Raw genomic sequence first — 19,073 nt, forward strand, 5'->3', positions numbered from 1 at the left:
TTAACAAAAAGTGGAGACCTGGCCTCCACAGTCACTGGACCTGAGCCCAATTGAGATGGTGTTGGTTGAGCTGGACTGCAGAGTGAAGGCAAAAGGGCAATCAAGTGCTTAATTCCTCTGGGAACTCCTTCAAGACTGTTGGAAAAGCATTTCTGGTGATGACCTCTTGAAGCTCATCAAGAGAATGCCAAGAGTGTGCAGTAATCAAAGCAAAGGGTGGCTTTTTTGAAGTAACTAGAATATAAAACATGTTTTCAGTTATTTCACCGTTTTTGGTTAAGTACATAACTCCCCATGTATTCATTCATAGTTTTGATGCCTTTAGTGAGAAGAAGAAATGAAAATAAAGAAAAAACATTGAATGAGAAGGTGTGTCCAAACTTTTGGCCTGTACTGTAGATGAGGCACTATAATGAGATACATTGCATCTGGAGTTTGAGCTCAATCATGTAATGAATAGACATTGACACATACATGACTCATTGAGATGAGAAGATTGAGCATGCTGTGAGCTATATTGCATTATCACAGTTTACTGGCCTCTTTCAGTTCAGAACCATTGTTTAATATATGGAGGTTGTGTTCAGTCACCATGCACTTTGTCTGTCCTTTATGTAGGTCTGAATGACAACAACAACATGTATTTCTTATATAGCCCAAAATCACATACAGTAGTCTCAATGGGCTTACAGTATGTCTCAATGGGCTTTTGGTTAAGTACATAACTCCACATGTATTCATTCATAGTTTTGATGCCTTTAGTGAGAAGAGGAAATGAAAATAAAGAAAATACATTGAATGAGAAGGTGTGTCCAAACCTTTGGCCTGTACTGTAGATGGGGCACTATAATGACAATTCAAAAATCTTAATTGGCTTGACATTGGCCTCACATTTCCTTCATGCTCATCAGTCATATATGTCCCAATTTAAAGGAAACTGAAAAAGTCTACTGTGGACGAAATTAACTATGCCTGTGACTAGGGCTGCAACTAACGATTATTTTAATAATTGATTAATCTGTCGATTTGTTTTTTTTTTTTTATTAATCGTAGAATCGGGGAAAGAAAAAAAAACAAAAAAAAAAACAACCCTTTATTCAAAAACAGAACCAAAATCTTTAGAAAGTGCACAAACATGTTGCTCCTTGTGCTGTTATAATAATAATAAAATAAAAATTGACTAACACAAAAACATACACATGTATGCTTTACATCTGCCAAATATAGACTTTTTTTTTTTTTTTAAATAAAGTGCCACCTGAGCTGCCAGAATGATAAATAATTTATAAAAAAATAAAGAACAATACAAATCAGAAAATTTAACAGGATTTGTTTGAATGTCAGAACTTCACACTACACTGCAGATGCACACACTCGCAGACGCACACACTCACCAACTCTCACATTGACACACACACACACTGCAAAAAATGCTTTTCTAACTTAGTAGTTTTGTCCTGATTTCAGTCCAAATCTCTAAAAAATCTTAAATCAAGATACATTTACTAGACACATGAAATAGCATAAGAAATGATGTCTTGTTTTCTGATAAAACTTCTCAAAATTAAGAGATTGTTTAAAACAAGCAACATTATCTACCAATGGGGTAAGAAAACTAATCTTAATGAGATATAATCTCATCACTTAAATTAAGCATCACTTAATTTTCTCATGCCATTTTTCTTGTCTAGAAATCTTGATTTAAGATTTTTTTAGATATTTGAACTGGAAACGAGACAAAATTACTAGGTAAGAAAAGCTTTTTTTGCAGTGTAGCTGTACATGACAACAGATTGAAAAATGAATGGTCCAAAAAAGGCTAGTGAATAAAAACATGTCTTTAGTCTTTTAATGCAAAGTAACTACTGCTTTACTACTGTTATTAATGCGTTAACGCTAACTTGTCATGCTTGTCAAGCTGGATGACTGGTAAACATTTCCATTTCCATTTACAGCATTTATCAGACGCCCTTATCCAGAGCGACAATCAGTAGTTAAAGGGACAGTCCCCCTGGAGACACTTAGGGTTAAGTGTTTTGCTCAGGGACACAATAGGCGAGTCGTCCACGCGGAGACGCAGAGAACAGTCCGAACGATGTTTCATCCCCCCTCCACACCTGTAGGTGGCGCTGTAAGTCCCCGTCTAGTTCTCCTCCGCGGCGAGTTAAACACCAGCACCAGGGACATTACGTTCCTCACTTCAAAACGGAACAAAAGAAGGATTCTGTAGTTACTTACCCTGCTGCTGAACTCCCTTCCTCCTCATTAAACACGCGTTTCAGGTGCTGGATCATTGCCGTGGTGCTCCCGTGCCCTGCCATGTCGCTTTTGCATATTTTTACGCAGATTTCTCTGCCTCCGCCATGTATATGTCCTCTACCTCCGCTCGTTTTTTTTATTTTTGCTCCGCGCTGTCTATGAGGCGCCAAACTCTGCTAGCATCTGTGCGCGAGAGAGACCGAGTGTGTTCACTCCGCGCTCAAATAAAGTTTTTTTTTTTTTTTTTTTTTTAATAATCAAACGTCTCCGCGTCGCACGACATAACGAATCGATTAGGAAATTCGTTGTCAACTCTATTAGTAATCGTTTTTTAACGATTCAATCGATTCGTTGTGGCAGCCCTACCTGTGACAAATACCTTGAATCTTGAAATATATTTCTGCTCGGCACTCTGAATATTATGGATGCATCCTTGACAACCTCAACAGGTTCCATGATTTCATTACATTCTTTCAGCTGTTTGCATACTATTACTATTTCAGTTTGTGAGTCCTTGCTAGTTCTTTCTCAGAAGTTAAAAAATTAAGAGCCTTCTTGAAAGTGAAGTGATTGTCATTGTGAAACCCTGCAGCACAGTACACGGTGTACAAAATGTCCTCTGCTTTTAACCCATCACCCTTAGTGAGCAGTTGGCAGCCATGACAGTCGCCCAGGGAGCAGTGTGTGGGGATGATGCTTTGCTTAGTGGAACCTCAGTGCTACCTTGGTGGATCGGGATTCAAACCGGCAGCCTTCTGATCATGGGGCCGCTTCCTTAACCACTAGGCCACTACTGCCCCCCACTAGGCCACCACAACAGTTCTTCTTGCCAAGAACTCACGTACAGTCTCTACATTCTCAATTTTGTCACAAGACTGACAAAAAGTAGATCAAATTAAGATTATTTCATGAAATAAAATGACTTTTAACAGTATTTAACAGTATTTTTCTAATACCACACTTCACAGCTAGTAAGATGCCAGACAGCACTGGGTTTGACACAGAATATTTTTAAATGACTGCCCAGATTCAGGCCATGTTCTGTCAGTACGTTGTAATCACCAGGCCAGATTAATGATTAAAATAATCATCAAATATAAACATTTAGTTCATTTTAAAATGCTAACAGAAAATAGATACAGATAACTAAAAATGAACATTTAGTTCATTTTAAAATGCTAACAGAAAATAGATACAGATAACGTCTGTTCCCATTAGGGGTTGTCACAGAGGATCAATTGGTCTTGTTGTCCACACATTTCACCCGGTAAAAGTTTCACGCCGGATGCTCCTGACTCAACCCTCCCCATTTACCCTGGCTTGGGAATGCCACCATGAAAACACACAGTCCCATGCCTCCACAGTGGCTGGGTTAACTAGTTTTAACTGGTATGTTTCAGAAAACTAAACAATTGACAAACAAAATAAATACAAATGTAACTTGGTATTTATTCAATGTTATTCCGAATTAAATTAAATTTAGCATGGTTGCCCATTCCTTCCATATTGGTGGTTCATAATCATTGTGACACAAATTGCATATTTTTTATCACTCAATTGCACTGGCAGGTCTTCATTGAAGCTTTTATCAAATTAAATATCAGGGTAAAAATAGTGAAACTGCATCTGAACATGGCTAATTTGAACACTCACATACTGACCCCAGGCAGATAGTGAGACAAAGGCCATTTGTTCTGCTGTGCTTTTTAATATAATTTGAAGTCTAGAAAATGTTAAATGATGGATGATCATGTGCTGTACTGGAAGCTATATGAACATGTGTGTGTGTGTGTTTGTGTATATATATAAACACACACACCTTCTTGTTCAATTATGTACTTAACAAAAAAGGTGAAATAACTGAAAACATGTTTTATATTCTAGTTTCTTCAAAATAGCGACACTTTACTAAGACAGGTCAGAGAAGTTATTGAGAAGTTTAAAGCAGGCTTAGCCTACAAAATGATTTCCCAAGCCTTGAACATCCCACAGAGCACTGTTTGTGCCATCATTAAGAAATGGAAGGAGTAACTGTAAACCTTCCAAGACTAGGCCGTCCACCTAAGCTCACAGGCCGAACAAGGACAGCGCTGAGCAGAAATGCAGCCAAGAGGCCCATGGTGACTGAACAAGCTGCAGAGATCTACAGCTCAGGTGGTGGAATCTGTCCATAGGACAACTATTAGATGTGCACTACACAAAGTTGGCATTTATGGAAGAGTGGCAAGAAGAAAACTGTTAAAAGAAAACTATAAGAAGTCCCGTTTTCAGTGTTCCACAAGCCATGTGGGGCACACAGCATCATTTACATTTACAGCATTTATCAGACGCCCTTATCCAGAGCGACTTACAATCAGTAGTTACAGGGACAGTCCCCCCTGGAGCAACTTAGGGTTAAGTGTCTTGCTCAGGGACACAATGGTAGTAAGCGGGACTTGAACCCGGGTATTCTGGTTCATAGGTGAGTATGTTACCCCTAGGCTACTACCACCCCAAGCAAACGTGAAAGAAGGTGCTCTGGTCCGATGAGACTAAAATGGAACTGCACATCATTCTGAACACACCATTCCCACTGTCAAATATAGTGATGGCAGCATCATGCGCTGGGGGTGCTTCTCTTCAGCAGGGACAGGGAAGCTGGTCAGAGTTGATGGGAAGATGGATGGAGCCAAATACAGGGCAATCTTGGAAGAAAACCTCTTGGAGTCTGCAAAAGGGCGGAGGTTCACCTTCCAGCAGGACAATGACCCTAAACTTAAAGCCAGGGCAACAATGGAATGGTTTAAAACAAAACATATCCATGTGTTAGAATGGCCCAGTCAAAGTCCAGATCTAAATCCAATCGAGAATCTGTGACAGGATCTAAAAACTGCTGTTCACAAATGCTGTCCATCTAATCTGACTGAGCTGGAGCTGTTTTGCAAAGAATTTCAACGTAAGTTGGACATACCCTAAAAGACTGGCAGCTGTAATTCCAGCAAAAGGTGGTTCTACAAAGTATTTACTAAGGGGGCTGAATAAATATGCACACCCACTTTTTCAATTATTTATTAAATGTACACGGGGCAGTGGTGGCCTAGCGGTTAAGGAAGCGGCCCCGTAATCAGAAGGTTGCCGGTTCGAATCCCGATCCGCCAAGGTACCACTGAGGTGCCACTGAGCAAAGCACCGTCCCCACACACTGCTCCCCGGGCGCCGGTCATGGCTGCCCACTGATCACTCAGGGTGATGGGTTAAATGCAGAGGACAAATTTCACTGTGTGCACCGTGTGCTGTGCTGCTGTGTATCACATGTGACAATCACTTCACTTCGTAACCCATCGTATGCATTCCTTGCTTTTTACATTCAGTACATGATTAGCAGGTTAAAGGGTTTGTATGTATGATTGGAAGGTTTGCCATAGCTACATTCATTACACATTTTTATGGCAGAAAGTGTGAGGAAAAATAGATTAGAAAAAAATATTGCCTATACTTCATTAATCTTAATCTTAATTATTACATAAAGTTACTGATTTAATCTGAAATGAGCCAATTATTATTATTATTATTATTGCTATTCAAAGAAAAGTGTGTACACTTTCTACGTATAAAGAAATCTCAAATGATAAACTTTTTGGAATTCTTTTGACCCCTTGGTGCCAGAAGAAAATTGTAAATACTATACAAGGACACATACAAGGAATTTGATTCTGGTTGATAGCGTAGTTGATTAACATTTTAAAAACAACAATATACAATATAGTCTAGTACCTTGTATACAGAAACAATTCCAAAAAGTGCAGTTGCAATGTGTATAATAGTTCAGCTTTTTAGGAGGGTGACAGCGAGGGGAAAAAAAATGTTCCTGTGTAAGCCAGTCCTAGTCTGCAGGCTTCAAGATTGTCTGTATGCCTGCCAGAGGGCAGCAGGTCAACGTGAAAGTGAAGTGATTGTCACTTGTGATGCACAGCACACGGTGCACACAGTGAAAATTGTCCACTGCATTTAACCAATCACCCTGAGTGAGCAGTGGGCAGCCATGACAGGCACCCGGGGAGCAGTGCGTGGGGACGGTACATTGCTCAATGGCACCTCAGTGGTACCTTGGCAGATCGGGATTCAAACCGGCAACCTTCTGATTACATGGGTGTCCAGAGTGTGAGGGATCTGCGAAGATCTTCCATGCCTGTTTCCTGGATCTTGAGAGGAGCATGTCCTGGATTTTTGCCTGTTTCCTGGATCTTGAGAGGAGCATGTCCTGCATGTCCTGCAGGGGGGTATCAATGTATGGACTGCAGAAAAGATCAGTCCATTGCAATCTGTTCTTGTGCTGTATGGTGGCTGCTTCATACCAGTGACTCAATGACTGCAGTATAGAACTGGATCAGCAACTCATGTGGAAGACTGGGCTTCCTTAGTTGTCTCAGGAAGTACATCCTCTGCTGGGTCTTTTTGAGGATTGAGTAGATGTTGGTCTCCCATTTCAGGTCCTGGGAGATTGTCTTACCCAGGACCTTGAAGATCTCCACAGAGGAAAATGTGGTAATTTGGTGAGGGGGAACAATGTTGAGGGAAATCTCCTGTTATCTATAGTCTTGAGTTTAACAGCGGAGTTCCTGGATGTGAAGTCATTGGTGTAGCAGTTCCCCAGAAGAACACTGGGGAGAGGACACATTCTTGAGGGGCACCAGTACAGAGTGACCATGTTTCAGAAGTGGTTATCCCTCAGCCTTACTTCCTGTCTGTCAGGAACCTGGTGATCCACTGACAAGTAGCAAGTGAGCCATTGAGCTGGTAGAGTAGCAAAGGTTTAAAATACTGTTGTAATGAAACCTTTACAAAGTGTTGTCAGACTTTTATTAGGAATATTATGAATCTAAAATACAAACTGTATAAACCCGTGTGACTAGTGTTGTTAAATTTCATGTAGGAAAACAAAGGACCATAGTGGGACCTGTGTGCAGGATGGTGAATCATAAATGAAATTGCTGGTAATTACTATGTGTAACTGACAACCCTCCCTGTCTGCAGATGTATGGGCGCTATACTCAGGAGCTGGGTGTATATGCACGCGAGGAGGCTGCACGTCTGCGTGAGGAGCGTGGTTTCAAACGTTCCATTTCTGAGAGGACCAGATCGCTGGAATTGCTGCAGTATGACCAGGGGCGCTGTGCAAAATGCCGCAGTGAGTGTGCGCACACACACATGCACCCACAAACCAGTATATTTATTTATTTAGCTAACCACCGTGGTTCATCAACAATGTTTATGCTGTAAAGATGCTATAAAATCTTGGATATTTTTTTCTAATAAAACTATTTCTGTGACTGGGGGGGTGGGTAGTAGTGGCCTAGTGGGTAAGACCCTTGTCTATGAACCAGAAGACCCAGGTTCAAATCCCATGTACTATCATTGTGTCCCTGAGCAAGACATTTAACCCTAAGTTGCTCCAGGGGGACTGTCCCTGTAACTACTGATTGTAAGTCAATCTGGATAAGGGTGATTTGTTGAACTTTGAACTTTGACTGCTGCACCATGACTTATTTTCACGCGACCCATAGAATCCATGCGGGGACATGGCGTAACAGTCCCTGAGGTTTCAGGTGTCCTATTGCCTGTGGGATGAAGCTGTTGTAGAGTCTGGCACTTCTGGCCCGAATGCTTCTGTAACTTTTTCCGTATGGTAGGAGGGTGAAGAGTGCATGTGAAGGATGTGTAGAATCCTTCACAATGCTGGTGGCTTTCCAGTTGCAGTGTGTGTGGTAAATGTCTGTTATGGAGGGAAGAGAGACTCAGCTGTCCTTACTATCCACTGTAGAATCTTGAAGTCCGATACGGTGCAGTTCCCAAACCAGACAGTGATGCTGGTTAGAATGCTCTCAATGGTCCCTCTATAGAGCTGGTGTTGAGATTCCAGAAGAAGTTCTCCTCTAGATGAACACTGAGGAACTTTGTGTTCTTGATTTCAAACAGTCAGACTCCACACAAGATCCGTAGATGTTCTGTGGAGAGTGGTCGCTCTGTTGTCTACTGAAGTAAACAATTATCTCTTTCATTTTGTCCACGTTCAGAAACAGATTGACCATACCCCAGTCCGTTAGTCAGTGCGCCTCCTCTCTGTACTCTGACTCATCATTCTTGCTGATGAGACCCACCACGGTTGTCATCGGTGAACTTGATGTGGTTGGAACTGTGCATCGCTGCACAGTCGTGGGTCAGCAGGGTGAACAGCATTGGACTAAGCACACAGCCCTGAGGAGTTCCAGTGCTCAGTGTGGTGGTTCTGGAGATGCTGGAGTTGCACCAAAATACCACTTTAACCACATATTTCAGTATCAGTCGTACAATGCCACCGTCTGCTGCTGCTTCTGTTTGTTCTCTTCGAGACACGGAATCAAGCGCACAGTACACCAGCAGCCTCCAGTGAAGAGACCACAAGATAAATCCTGGTACCTGGCAACTGCTAAACAACGACTCAGCATGAAATGAACCAGAGGGTCACCACAGCAACCACCACCATAAGAACTTAAGCTTCAGGGATTTTCAAATGAACCAGTAGCATCATAATGGCCATGTAACATACACCATGACACTGGAATATACCTACTCTGTTGGACTAAAAACTACTCTGCACTGTCCAGTACCGCCAAACATGGACATGCTCTATACTACATTTTGGACTTCTCCACCTCTACAACTGTAGGACTTTTTCTCTTATTGGACAAATCATCACCAACCCTGCACTGTCTCCAATTGCAGGCTCACTCTACCCTCTCTGTATCACTCCTTCCCAAGGATTCTTCCTTTATTTTTTTTCCTCTCTCCTAGAGTTTTTTTGTGTGGAGTTTTTCCTTGTGTGCAGAACGGTCAAGTGTGTGTGTGTGGGGGGGGTCAACTGTAGGGCCTGTCAAAGCCTATTGAGACATACTGTATGTGATTTGGGCAATATAAGTAATAAATGTTGTTAAGGCCCAGCAGGCTCAGATTCTCGGCCAAGTGCGGAGGAATGATGGTGTTGAACTGAGGTCTATGAACAGCATTTGTGCATATGTGTTCTTATTGTCCAGATGGGTGAGGGTCAGATGCAGGGTGGTGGCAATGACATAGTCCATGAAGTGGTTCGATGATAGGCGAATTGCTGTGGGTCCAGGGTGGAGGGCAGTAGGGTCTTCATATGTATCATGACCAGCCTCTAGAAGCACTTCATCACCACACAAGTGGTGTAAGTGTGTGGACGATAGTCATTGAGACACTACACTGAAGACGTCTTTGGCACGGGCACGATGGTGGTGGCCTTGAGACACATTGGAACAACAGCAGTGCTCAGTGAGATGTTAAAGATGTCTGAGAGAACATCTGCCACCTGGTCTGCACATTCTGAACCGGCAGCCTTTCCTGAGTTAACTGTGAAGAGTTTCTCACGTCTGCCGTGGTTAGACATAGCACCTGATCACTGGAAGGAGGGTTTGATTTCCTTGCAGTGACTTTGTTCTGTGTGTCAAATTGTGTGTAGAAATAATTCAGGTAGGGATCTGGTAGGGAGGGGTCACTATCACAGGCAGAGGTTTTATTCCTGTAGTTTGTGACTGACTGGATGCCCTCTTAGTGAAGAATAACGGAACCAACAAAAAGTAAAAGTAAGTTTTACTGAATTGTAGTGGGAAAAAAAACTGCTTGTAATAAAAACATAAACTGGTGTAACACGAATCCGGTCCAGCCAGAAGTTGTTCTGGTTATTGTGAACTTTACAAAAGTAACCTAACCTCCAAAAAGCAACCTGAAAACTCTGCATGCACAATTGCAGACATGCTGAGAAGGGGTGTGTGATTATAGACCTAGAATTACCTAGATGCCACATTCACTGTGCTTTTCCATTGACTCCATTCCATTCCATGTCCGCCGTATTGTGAAGATCTGGTTTGAAGACCTAGGAGATGCTGTTTTAGTGTACATATTTTAAATATTAATATTAAATATCTTGTAAAGTGTACAAATTTTCTGTCCCCTAAAAATATCTAAACCGCTGGCAAAAAGTACTCCCCTAAGTGAAAATGTCCAAATTGTGCCCAATTAGCCATTGCTCATATGATTTGAAAGTCTTAGAATTTTACTCAAATTTAAGGAACATCCAAAATTAGTGTTGTACAATTATATTGATTTATAGTTTTTACATATATGATAATGCTGGACTGGGTCGGCGCTATGATTGGGCACGAGGGGGCAATGCCCCCTTAAAGAAATGTCCTGCCCCCTTAAATCAAACTGTTCGAATTTGAGAGAGAAAATAATAATTACCCACAAACTCAACATTTACTAAACATCCAGGAGCAGTGTGGGGGGGGTTTGCTATGTGGCACCTAGGCAGGTTGGGATTCGAACCGGCATGCTTTTGATTACGGGTCCATTTCCTTACCCACTAGGCCACCACTACCCCGCTGAAATTTTGAATTTTTTTTACCCTTTGTGAGGTTTGTCCTCACTTTGCAGAACATGGAATCTCTGCTCGTTCAGCTGTGGACGTAAATGACCAAAGCAGCACATTTCGCTTTGTAGGGGTGGTAGTAGCCTAGTGGGTAACACACTCGCCTATGAACCAGAAGACCCAGGTTCAAATCCCACTTACTACCATTGTGTCCCTGAGCAAGACACTTAACCCTAAGTTGCTCCAGGGGGACTGTCCCTGTAACTACTGATTGTAAGTCACTCTGGATAAGGGTGTCTGGTAAATGCTGTAAATGTAAATGTACAGCATGACAACTGATGTGGGTGGTTCTTCTGCTTCTAATATGTTCAGATTGCTTGTGTAGTGTGATCAGTCAGGTCCCATCAGACTGTATAGTGTGCGTTTGAGCTGGGTGTTTGCCCCATGACAGGAAATGACCAGGAAAACTGCACAGTCTAAATGAGAGGAAGGCTTAGAGGAATCAGCAAATCTCTGTATAAATGTGCAGTCAGTGAGGGACTAGTCCATTGTTCTTTTCAGTTTCAGTCTTGTAGAGAAGTGTTTCTTTCTCAATCCCACAAGTACCACTGTCAGCCTGTATGTTTCATAGAACCAACTGGAGGACCGAGACACAAAGTAAAGCACATTCACTTTCCACCCCAGCAGCTGACAAAGGGAAAGTTAATGCTGTCAGATGCAGACCTACAGGAAGCTCTGTTTGGTTCATCGACCAGTTCCCTCCATGTAGTTCTGGGCTGTTTCCTCACTGTTCTCAAGATCATTTGTACACCACGAGGTGAGATCTTGCATAGAACCCTGGGTCGAGGGAGTTCTAATAATTGCTCTAACAGCTGATCTCTTCTCCCCAAGCTGCTGCCTGTTGTAGTTTGAGTCATCCTAGTTTTGTGCAGGTGTACAATCTTCTTCCTGGTGGCCTTAGACCGCTCTCTGGTCTTGTCCATGGTGGAGGTTGGAGTCTGACTGTTTGAAGGTGTGGACGCTGAAATGTGGTCTGCATTTAACCCATCCCCTGAAGGAGCAGTGGGGCTCATATCCCTCCATGTCCAGTCTCTGTTGCATCTTCAGTACAGTAGGGGGCAGAAGTGAATCATCAGTAGTATGAAGTACACAGAAGAAATGATGGGAAATTAGATGGAACTGGTTAATGGGGAGATAAGTGTAAGATAACATGTTTTATGGTTTGTGAATTTGTTGTTGTGTATTTTTTCTGTCTTCTTTACCATAACAGACCTGTCTTAAATCTTGATTCTGTAATCTGTGGGTTTGTGTCTGCATTTCTTTCTGTAATTGACTCGCACTTCTTGTTTCAGATGCATTTCTCTCACGCTGACGTTCTCAATCTTCACACACATACACAACAAAACCTGTGCACTCACATGCACAGACCTCATTTGGAACAGGTTTGATTTTAACAGGTATGCTACAGGTCACCATGGTTATAGGTTGATGCTTGGTGTCCATCTCAACATTTATTCCTCTACCTTCTCTCTCTTGTTATTTTTTTCTCCTCCCTGGGTGGCTATATAGACAGATTGGTTGTCATGGAAACTGCGAGACTCCAAACACATTAAATATTTATCTGCTGTAATAACTTGTGTGTTCATAACTACACACTATTCATAATTACTGCCTTGTTTTTATCAGCATAACTTGTGTTCCGTTCCTCAGCTCACACCTGTGTGGTTCAACAGCACACTGCATAAGAGATAAACTCAGAGATATGTGAGCATGAGTCCTGGCATTTCCTTAATTACTGGACAGCTCAGACAGACTAATTCACAAACAAAATTTATGAATTTAAATAAACAGACATTTTTGGCCTCCTATTTAGAGTGCAACATAGCCATATGAAAACACACCAATCAGTTTCTCCCTAATGCTTTTTTCTCATTACATTTTATGAACATTGTCCAGCATGACAAATATAAACATTGAATTAAATATTAATAATAATAACAACACAGAAATGTGTATATGTGTAAACATGTACAACAAGTAAAATATTTTAGCAAATATTCCAGCTGCTCTATATTCAATGGTCAGTGTTTTTTTTTTTTTTTTTTTTTTTTGATTGTTTGTTTGTTTGTTTGTTTTGCCTAATGGAAATTGTTTGCCTTCAATGTTTTGTGTTTTTGTTTTAAATCCTGCTTTCTACAGTCAGCGGGGTATATTCAAAATGAATTCTGGTAAAAGGCCAGGTGCACTTCTAGCACTATATGTACCCAGATGATTTTGCTCCAAATATCAATTGCATCCTCACCAACGAGAGTACACCCAGTGATTTTTCAGAAACACCCCAGTCATTCCAGTCACCTTTTTACTTGTGTGCTAGTGAATAAGTCTCTGTGGGCTCTGTGAGTTAAAGTTTGCTGCATTGCAGTGGTTGAACACCCATCTATCATTTTTTGGATTTTACCCAGTGCCATTTTATACTGCAAATGTATGTTTTTGAAACATTATACTGCATCCGGTGTCCTTTGTTTTTATCTGTTCAGTCAACGGACAAACACTAACCGATTAAGTTATTGAAGCATATTATATTTGTTCATCTATTATCTCTGGAGAGACACACCCTCACACACAGACAGACAGACTGACTCACTGTAACAATGGTGTGTTTGTTCTCAGAGTTTCCCTATGCCCTGGAAGGTCGTCCTCAGGATTTTCCCTTTGGTGGTAAAAAAAAAAAAAAAATTATTAAAAATGCTTGTTTTTAACCGTTAACAACTGATCTTTAAGTAATATCCTGCAGCACATTAAATAAGTCCAGCCTTATTTGAAGTCACAGAGAGAGGGAAGAATAGTATATTAATTTAACTAAAACCCTCTGGTCTGACATTAATCAGTACATGTGCTTGAAATGGCTGTGTGTGTAAAATGGCAAAATGAATGTGGTGTTTATGGAAGCTACATTACCCGCTGACATTGTGATCAATGAACAGTGTTGTGCTTTGTGTGTATGTGTGTGTGTTTAACTATGCTGCTGAGCAAACCTCATTTTTCATTACTGATGTCTTCATTAACGAGACCTGAGTTTTTCTGGGGAAAACACATTTTGTGTGTTTACACATTGCCATAAATTGCTGACACACATGCACACACACACACACACACACACACACAGAGTGAAATGACTTGCATAATATTGTGTTGACCCTGTCTTGTGATATCAGTCATCAGGGAGGTCATTTTAAGACCTGTTTTGCAGCACTTCCTGCAGATACCCTCATAATTTCACTTTCTCCAACTGTCAGTTTCTAGAGTACTGTTTTGCATTGTGGAACAAAATAGCGAGTGTCTCTGTATTTGTGTGTGGCAAGTCCTAGAATATTTTTTTCTTCTCAAATTAAAATTAGTTTTGAATGCATGTTTTCCTCTTGCCTGATTAGAACCTCGGAGGTTTTGTCTGCCTGTTTTAGATCTGACATCCAGGGTCTGCTTTTTCTTTTTTAGTGTGTAGACCTTCAGAAAAGTCTCTAAGTAATTGTAGGTCGAGATCTGCCAGTAACGCTTTGGTGGGTGTCTGCAATCAGAAAGAGAAGAGCTACATTTGACCAAAATGGAAGGGGTGCAAGGAAAAAGCCATTGCTCTAAAACAGAATGAACACGTTTAACATTATTATGATGTTAATTTCTGGCCTGTGTTTGTGCATGCACATGCGCAGTCTGTATTCTGCAGTGCCAAAAGCTGCTGATCTCACGTATTGGAGAAGACTGGATATTTCTCATCCTGCTGGGATTGGTCATGGCTCTGGTCAGCTGGGCCATGGACTTCTGCATTGCTGTCTGTCTGCAGGGTGAGAGCCAAGCACACTGACCAGAGAGAGTGAGAGAGCCCTTATATCATAAAATGTAATAACACCTGTAAATTTCCAACATGAAATGTGTGTGTGTTTGTGTATTATAGCACAGAAGTGGATGTATGGGGGACTAGAAAGTAACATTTTCCTGCAGTACCTGGCCTGGGTCACCTACCCTGTAGTCCTTATCAGCTTCTCTGCGGGATTCACACACATAGTGGCCCCGCAGGCAGCAGGTAACACACACACATACGGTAAACAGGGATTAAATTTATTTAAAACCAAACAGTACTATGCAAATGGTAACACCCTCTATATCTCTCTCTCTTTTCTTGTCTGTCTCAGGCTCAGGTATCCCTGAAATGAAGACTATTCTGAGGGGAGTTGTCCTGAAGGAATATCTGACGCTCAAGACTTTTGTAGCCAAAGTTGTTGGCCTCACTTGTGCACTGGGCAGTGGAATGCCTTTAGGAAAGGAGGTAGAATGGACACATACACACACATAGACTATGAATTTAATTCTGGTGAGGAGTAAAAAATCTCAATTTTCAGTACCTTGGCACCTATGTGTCTGTTTGAAAATAACGTAAAGTGAATTCAAAAGCTACATCCTCAGACCTGGCTCTAAAACTCCTTTACTATTTCTCTGTAGTTTTTCTCTGACTAGTATTTGTGCCGTAAAAGAAAATATTTATTTTCATTTATTTATTTTAGCACTCATAAAAATAAGCATGCATGTCCTTTATGTTACAGGGGCCATTTGTTCATGTGGCTTCTCTGTGTGCTGCTCTTCTCAGCAAGTTCATGTCACTTTTTGGTGGAATATATGAGGTAGGGTGTATGTGTTTGTGTGGGTGAATGTGAGTATGAGCATGAGCACATTTTCTCAGGCTTTGTGTAGATCTGTTCTGTACCAGTAAGGATAGAACAAAGAGATTAATTTTTCTGTTTCTTGCCTTATCGCTGCTATATTTCATATGCATATGCTGTGCTCATTGATCACCTGAGAATGCCCCTCTGCACAGCCTGTTAGTCTGCTCTGTAGCACCGACAGCTTTATTGCTTTGTGCAGAAAAAAAATGCATTGTAGAACAAACTTACTGTAGTCTGTCTGTCTTTTTCTCTCTTTTTCTCATGCTGATTCACTATATTTTGCGATTGTGTCGTATAGAATACTGATGAGGTGAGTTTTCTCTCTCTCTCTCAAGCTGTTTCTTTAATCTCTATCTCTCATTCTGCTTTGTGGTGGTTGTGTTTGGATCTGTAGTAAAAGATTAAAACCCCAACTCCCACACAATACCTGCAGTATTTGTTTGTATATGAGAATACATTACTTTTGGACATTTGGACAACCTCAAAAACAATTAGTATAGATTTCGATATCGATTAGCACTGTTATCGATACTTAAATTCCAGTTTTGCATCTGCCACCTGTCCATGGAAAATTGCCACCAGACCACAACAATTTTTAGCAGGCCCCAATGTGGCGGGAAGCGAAAGTAGCTCCAGAGTTAATTCTGCAGCGCCAAACTCAGTGCAGTTAAGGAAGCGGCCCCATAATCAAAAGGTTGCCGGTTCAAATCCCAATCCGCCAAGGTGCCACTGAGGTGCCACTTAGCAAAGCACCGTTCCCACACACTGCACCCCGGGTGCTGGTCATGGCTGCCCGCTGCTCACCCTGGGTGGACAGAGGACACATTTCACTTTGTGCACCGTGTGCTGTGTATCACAATGACAATCACTTCACTTTATTATTATTTATTTAAGCTTGCTTGAAAATGTAAAAATCAAGAGCACAGTCTATCAACCAGATGAATGGGGAAAGCAAAAAGCTGTGGACAAGCTCATTAGTGAAAACTAAGTTGTTGCTATCAAACCAAGCAGCACGACAAATTTAGCAAAGCATTTGAAACAACATTGCTCCGAATTTTACATGGTTTGAGAGGGGAGTTAAGTTGTACGTAATATGAATATTTTAATTTCCGCTGTTAAGCAATGCTGTTTAAGAAAGTTAACTATAAGAATGGTGTAATTGCATAACGTGCATTAATTTGTAACTTCCATGGCATAAGAACTGCAGAGTTCTTTTCTTTTTTGTTTGGCTCAAAATGTTTTTCATTTATCTACTTATTTATTCATGTGTTATTTTATTGATTGTTCAGTTTTTTTATTTATTCATTTCTTTGTGGCGTGTGTGTGTGTGTGTGTGTGCGTGTGTGTGTGTGTATATATATATATTGTGTTGTGACATTATTAAAAATATTCTTTTTTATTAAAATGTAATACTTCTCCTGTAGGATCAAATATAGTATTGAGAATCGAATACCATTCTTTGTATCAGCACTGAGTTTGAAATTTCAGTATTGTGAAAGCCTATAACTGAATAATGTTTTCTCATTTTCTATACACGGTCTTGCAGTTAATCACAATTTACTGTGTATGTAGCTGTAGAATGGTCAGCATGGACCACTGTCCATTACTGACAGCACCTTAGACCAATAATCTGGTCAGGCAGGTGATTCATGTTTCCCCATATGTAGATAGTTAGACGTGTATAGATGAGTTTATGGAAGAAAAAAAGATATATTTGCGTTTATGAGAAGAATTAAATTAAGCATTAAATAAAGCATTTGGGATCTGTTCTTATTGAGAAATACTGCTGACTGGATTACAATGCTTAAAATATGCATTGTGTTTTCTAAAAAAAAATGTTTTCTTGTGAACAGAATAAGTCACGCAACATTGAGATGCTGGCTGCTGCCTGTGCTGTGGGAGTTGGATGCTGCTTTGCTGCTCCTATTGGAGGTGTGTGTGTGTGAGTTTGTCTTTTGTGAGTGTTTAGACAGCTTTGTGAATTAAAAACTCATTTGATGTCTGTTCAGGTGTTTTGTTCAGCATTGAGGTAACCTCCACCTTCTTTGCGGTGAGAAACTACTGGAGAGGGTTCTTTGCTGCCACCTTTAGTGCCTTTATCTTCAGAGTTCTAGCAGTTTGGAACAGAGATGAAGGTAAGGATTTCTGTGTGAGAAAGAAATGTGATTTTAAAAGGGCCTTGTATTACAGCTGATCACAATAACCCCATAAAGAATGAACCATTCCACAATCAGCACAAACTATCAAATGGAACCATAGATTGAAACTCCTAAGTAAAATACTAAGAATCTTTGTTCCACTTTATTCCTGCTTTATTCCTAATTATACCTGACCTATCTCAAGCTTCCATCAGTTGACACTTAAAATGTCTTGTCTAAGGAGATGACCATTTTCTTAATTTCCACTCTTTCAGAAACCATCACTGCATTATTTAAAACTCGTTTCCGCCTGGATTTTCCCTTCGACCTGCAGGAGCTTCCTGCTTTTGCAGTTATAGGGTAAGCTTGATCACATTACTTGTTTAACCAATGAAATAGCATCAGCCATTTTATCACTAGTATGAATTAAGTTAATAGTAGAAGTTAAACAATATTGCTTTTTCAGGGCCATTATTGATATTACTACTTAAAGTGGTCTGATAATCGATATTTGGATCGAGTAGGAAGAGTTAAAGTGGAAGTGCAAATAAGATCCCGTTGCAGTATTGTTTGTTGCTGTTTTTTGTTTTTTTTTTCCTTCATAAAAATTTGTATTAAAATGAGGATCTGATTATCTGATTTATTATGAATTATAATTTTTCATTATAATTACTGCATACTGAGCAAGTGGTTATAAGGCAAACAAAAAGGAAAAAAGTTCTGGTCCAGTGCTGCGTACTGCATATCCCAAATGATTTGTTCCTTCCTTTTCACTCTGCAGTATAGCTAGTGGATTTGGTGGAGCTCTGTTTGTCTACTTGAACCGACTGATTGTCCAGTTCATCAGGAAACAGAAAACAATCAACAAGTTCCTCATGAAAAAGTCAGTTTTACATGTATATGTGTTGTGTGAGTTATGAAAGAAAGAAAGTAAAAAGACTTGTCTATTATTTGTTTGACTGTACACTCAGCATGTGCATGAGTGCTAGTACCACTGTGTATGTGTGTGTTTGTGCATGCATGTGTGTTGTGTATGATTATGAATTTGTGTGCTTTTGTCTTCTGTTGCAGACGTCTGCTGTATCCTGCTCTAGTCACTCTTCTGATTTCCACCCTTACCTTCCCTCCTGGGTTTGGCCAGTTCATGGCTGGGAAGGTACAAAAGTGCACACACATGTCACCAAACGCAATTTACGACACCTCCATAAACATTGCTGATAGGAGTTGGCATATGAATAAGTTCATCATTATTAGATTAAATCGGCTTACAGATCTTCAAATATTATAATTAATATTTGAAGGCCAGGTCAGGTCTCAAGTGACACCATGCACATTTTCCAGTTGTGAAACTAATTTACAGGTGAGCCAAAACTTTATGAGCAGTTCTAACCTTAAACACCAATTAAATTTCGTCATTAAATAGCTATGTTATTTAATGAACCTGAGAAATATAATTTCTTATGTACGAGGAACCACATGGCTCAGTGCTACAGTGAATGAAGCAACAGCACATAGGTGATAAGAGTGTGGTGACAACCAAGTGCTGTTATCTTCAGT

General features: G+C 40.6%; 1 protein-coding gene across 3 annotated transcripts in view; it reads left to right on the forward strand.

Annotated features, from left to right (window-relative positions):
• The window catches only part of LOC114769669 (chloride channel protein 2-like), a 44,431-nt gene that overhangs the window by 13,929 nt on the left and 11,429 nt on the right, over nucleotides 1-19,073 (forward strand). Inside the window, exons 2-12 of one of the 3 annotated variants that reach the window (XM_028962878.1) lie at nucleotides 7,273-7,426; nucleotides 14,371-14,502; nucleotides 14,613-14,741; nucleotides 14,851-14,984; nucleotides 15,259-15,336; nucleotides 15,677-15,688; nucleotides 17,232-17,310; nucleotides 17,388-17,513; nucleotides 17,792-17,876; nucleotides 18,298-18,399; nucleotides 18,588-18,672. In XM_028962878.1, the coding sequence (XP_028818711.1) occupies nucleotides 7,273-7,426; nucleotides 14,371-14,502; nucleotides 14,613-14,741; nucleotides 14,851-14,984; nucleotides 15,259-15,336; nucleotides 15,677-15,688; nucleotides 17,232-17,310; nucleotides 17,388-17,513; nucleotides 17,792-17,876; nucleotides 18,298-18,399; nucleotides 18,588-18,672 (1,116 nt within the window). Of the gene's footprint in view, nucleotides 1-7,272; nucleotides 7,427-14,370; nucleotides 14,532-14,612; nucleotides 14,742-14,850; nucleotides 14,985-15,258; nucleotides 15,337-15,676; nucleotides 15,689-17,231; nucleotides 17,311-17,387; nucleotides 17,514-17,791; nucleotides 17,877-18,297; nucleotides 18,400-18,587; nucleotides 18,673-19,073 lie in introns of those variants that run through there. The other 2 variants (XM_028962879.1, XM_028962880.1) reach the window with 2 other exon arrangements.

The sequence above is a fragment of the Denticeps clupeoides genome, chromosome 19 (genome assembly GCF_900700375.1).
Source record: "Denticeps clupeoides chromosome 19, fDenClu1.1, whole genome shotgun sequence".
In the NCBI taxonomy this organism is placed as follows: domain Eukaryota; kingdom Metazoa; phylum Chordata; class Actinopteri; order Clupeiformes; family Denticipitidae; genus Denticeps; species Denticeps clupeoides.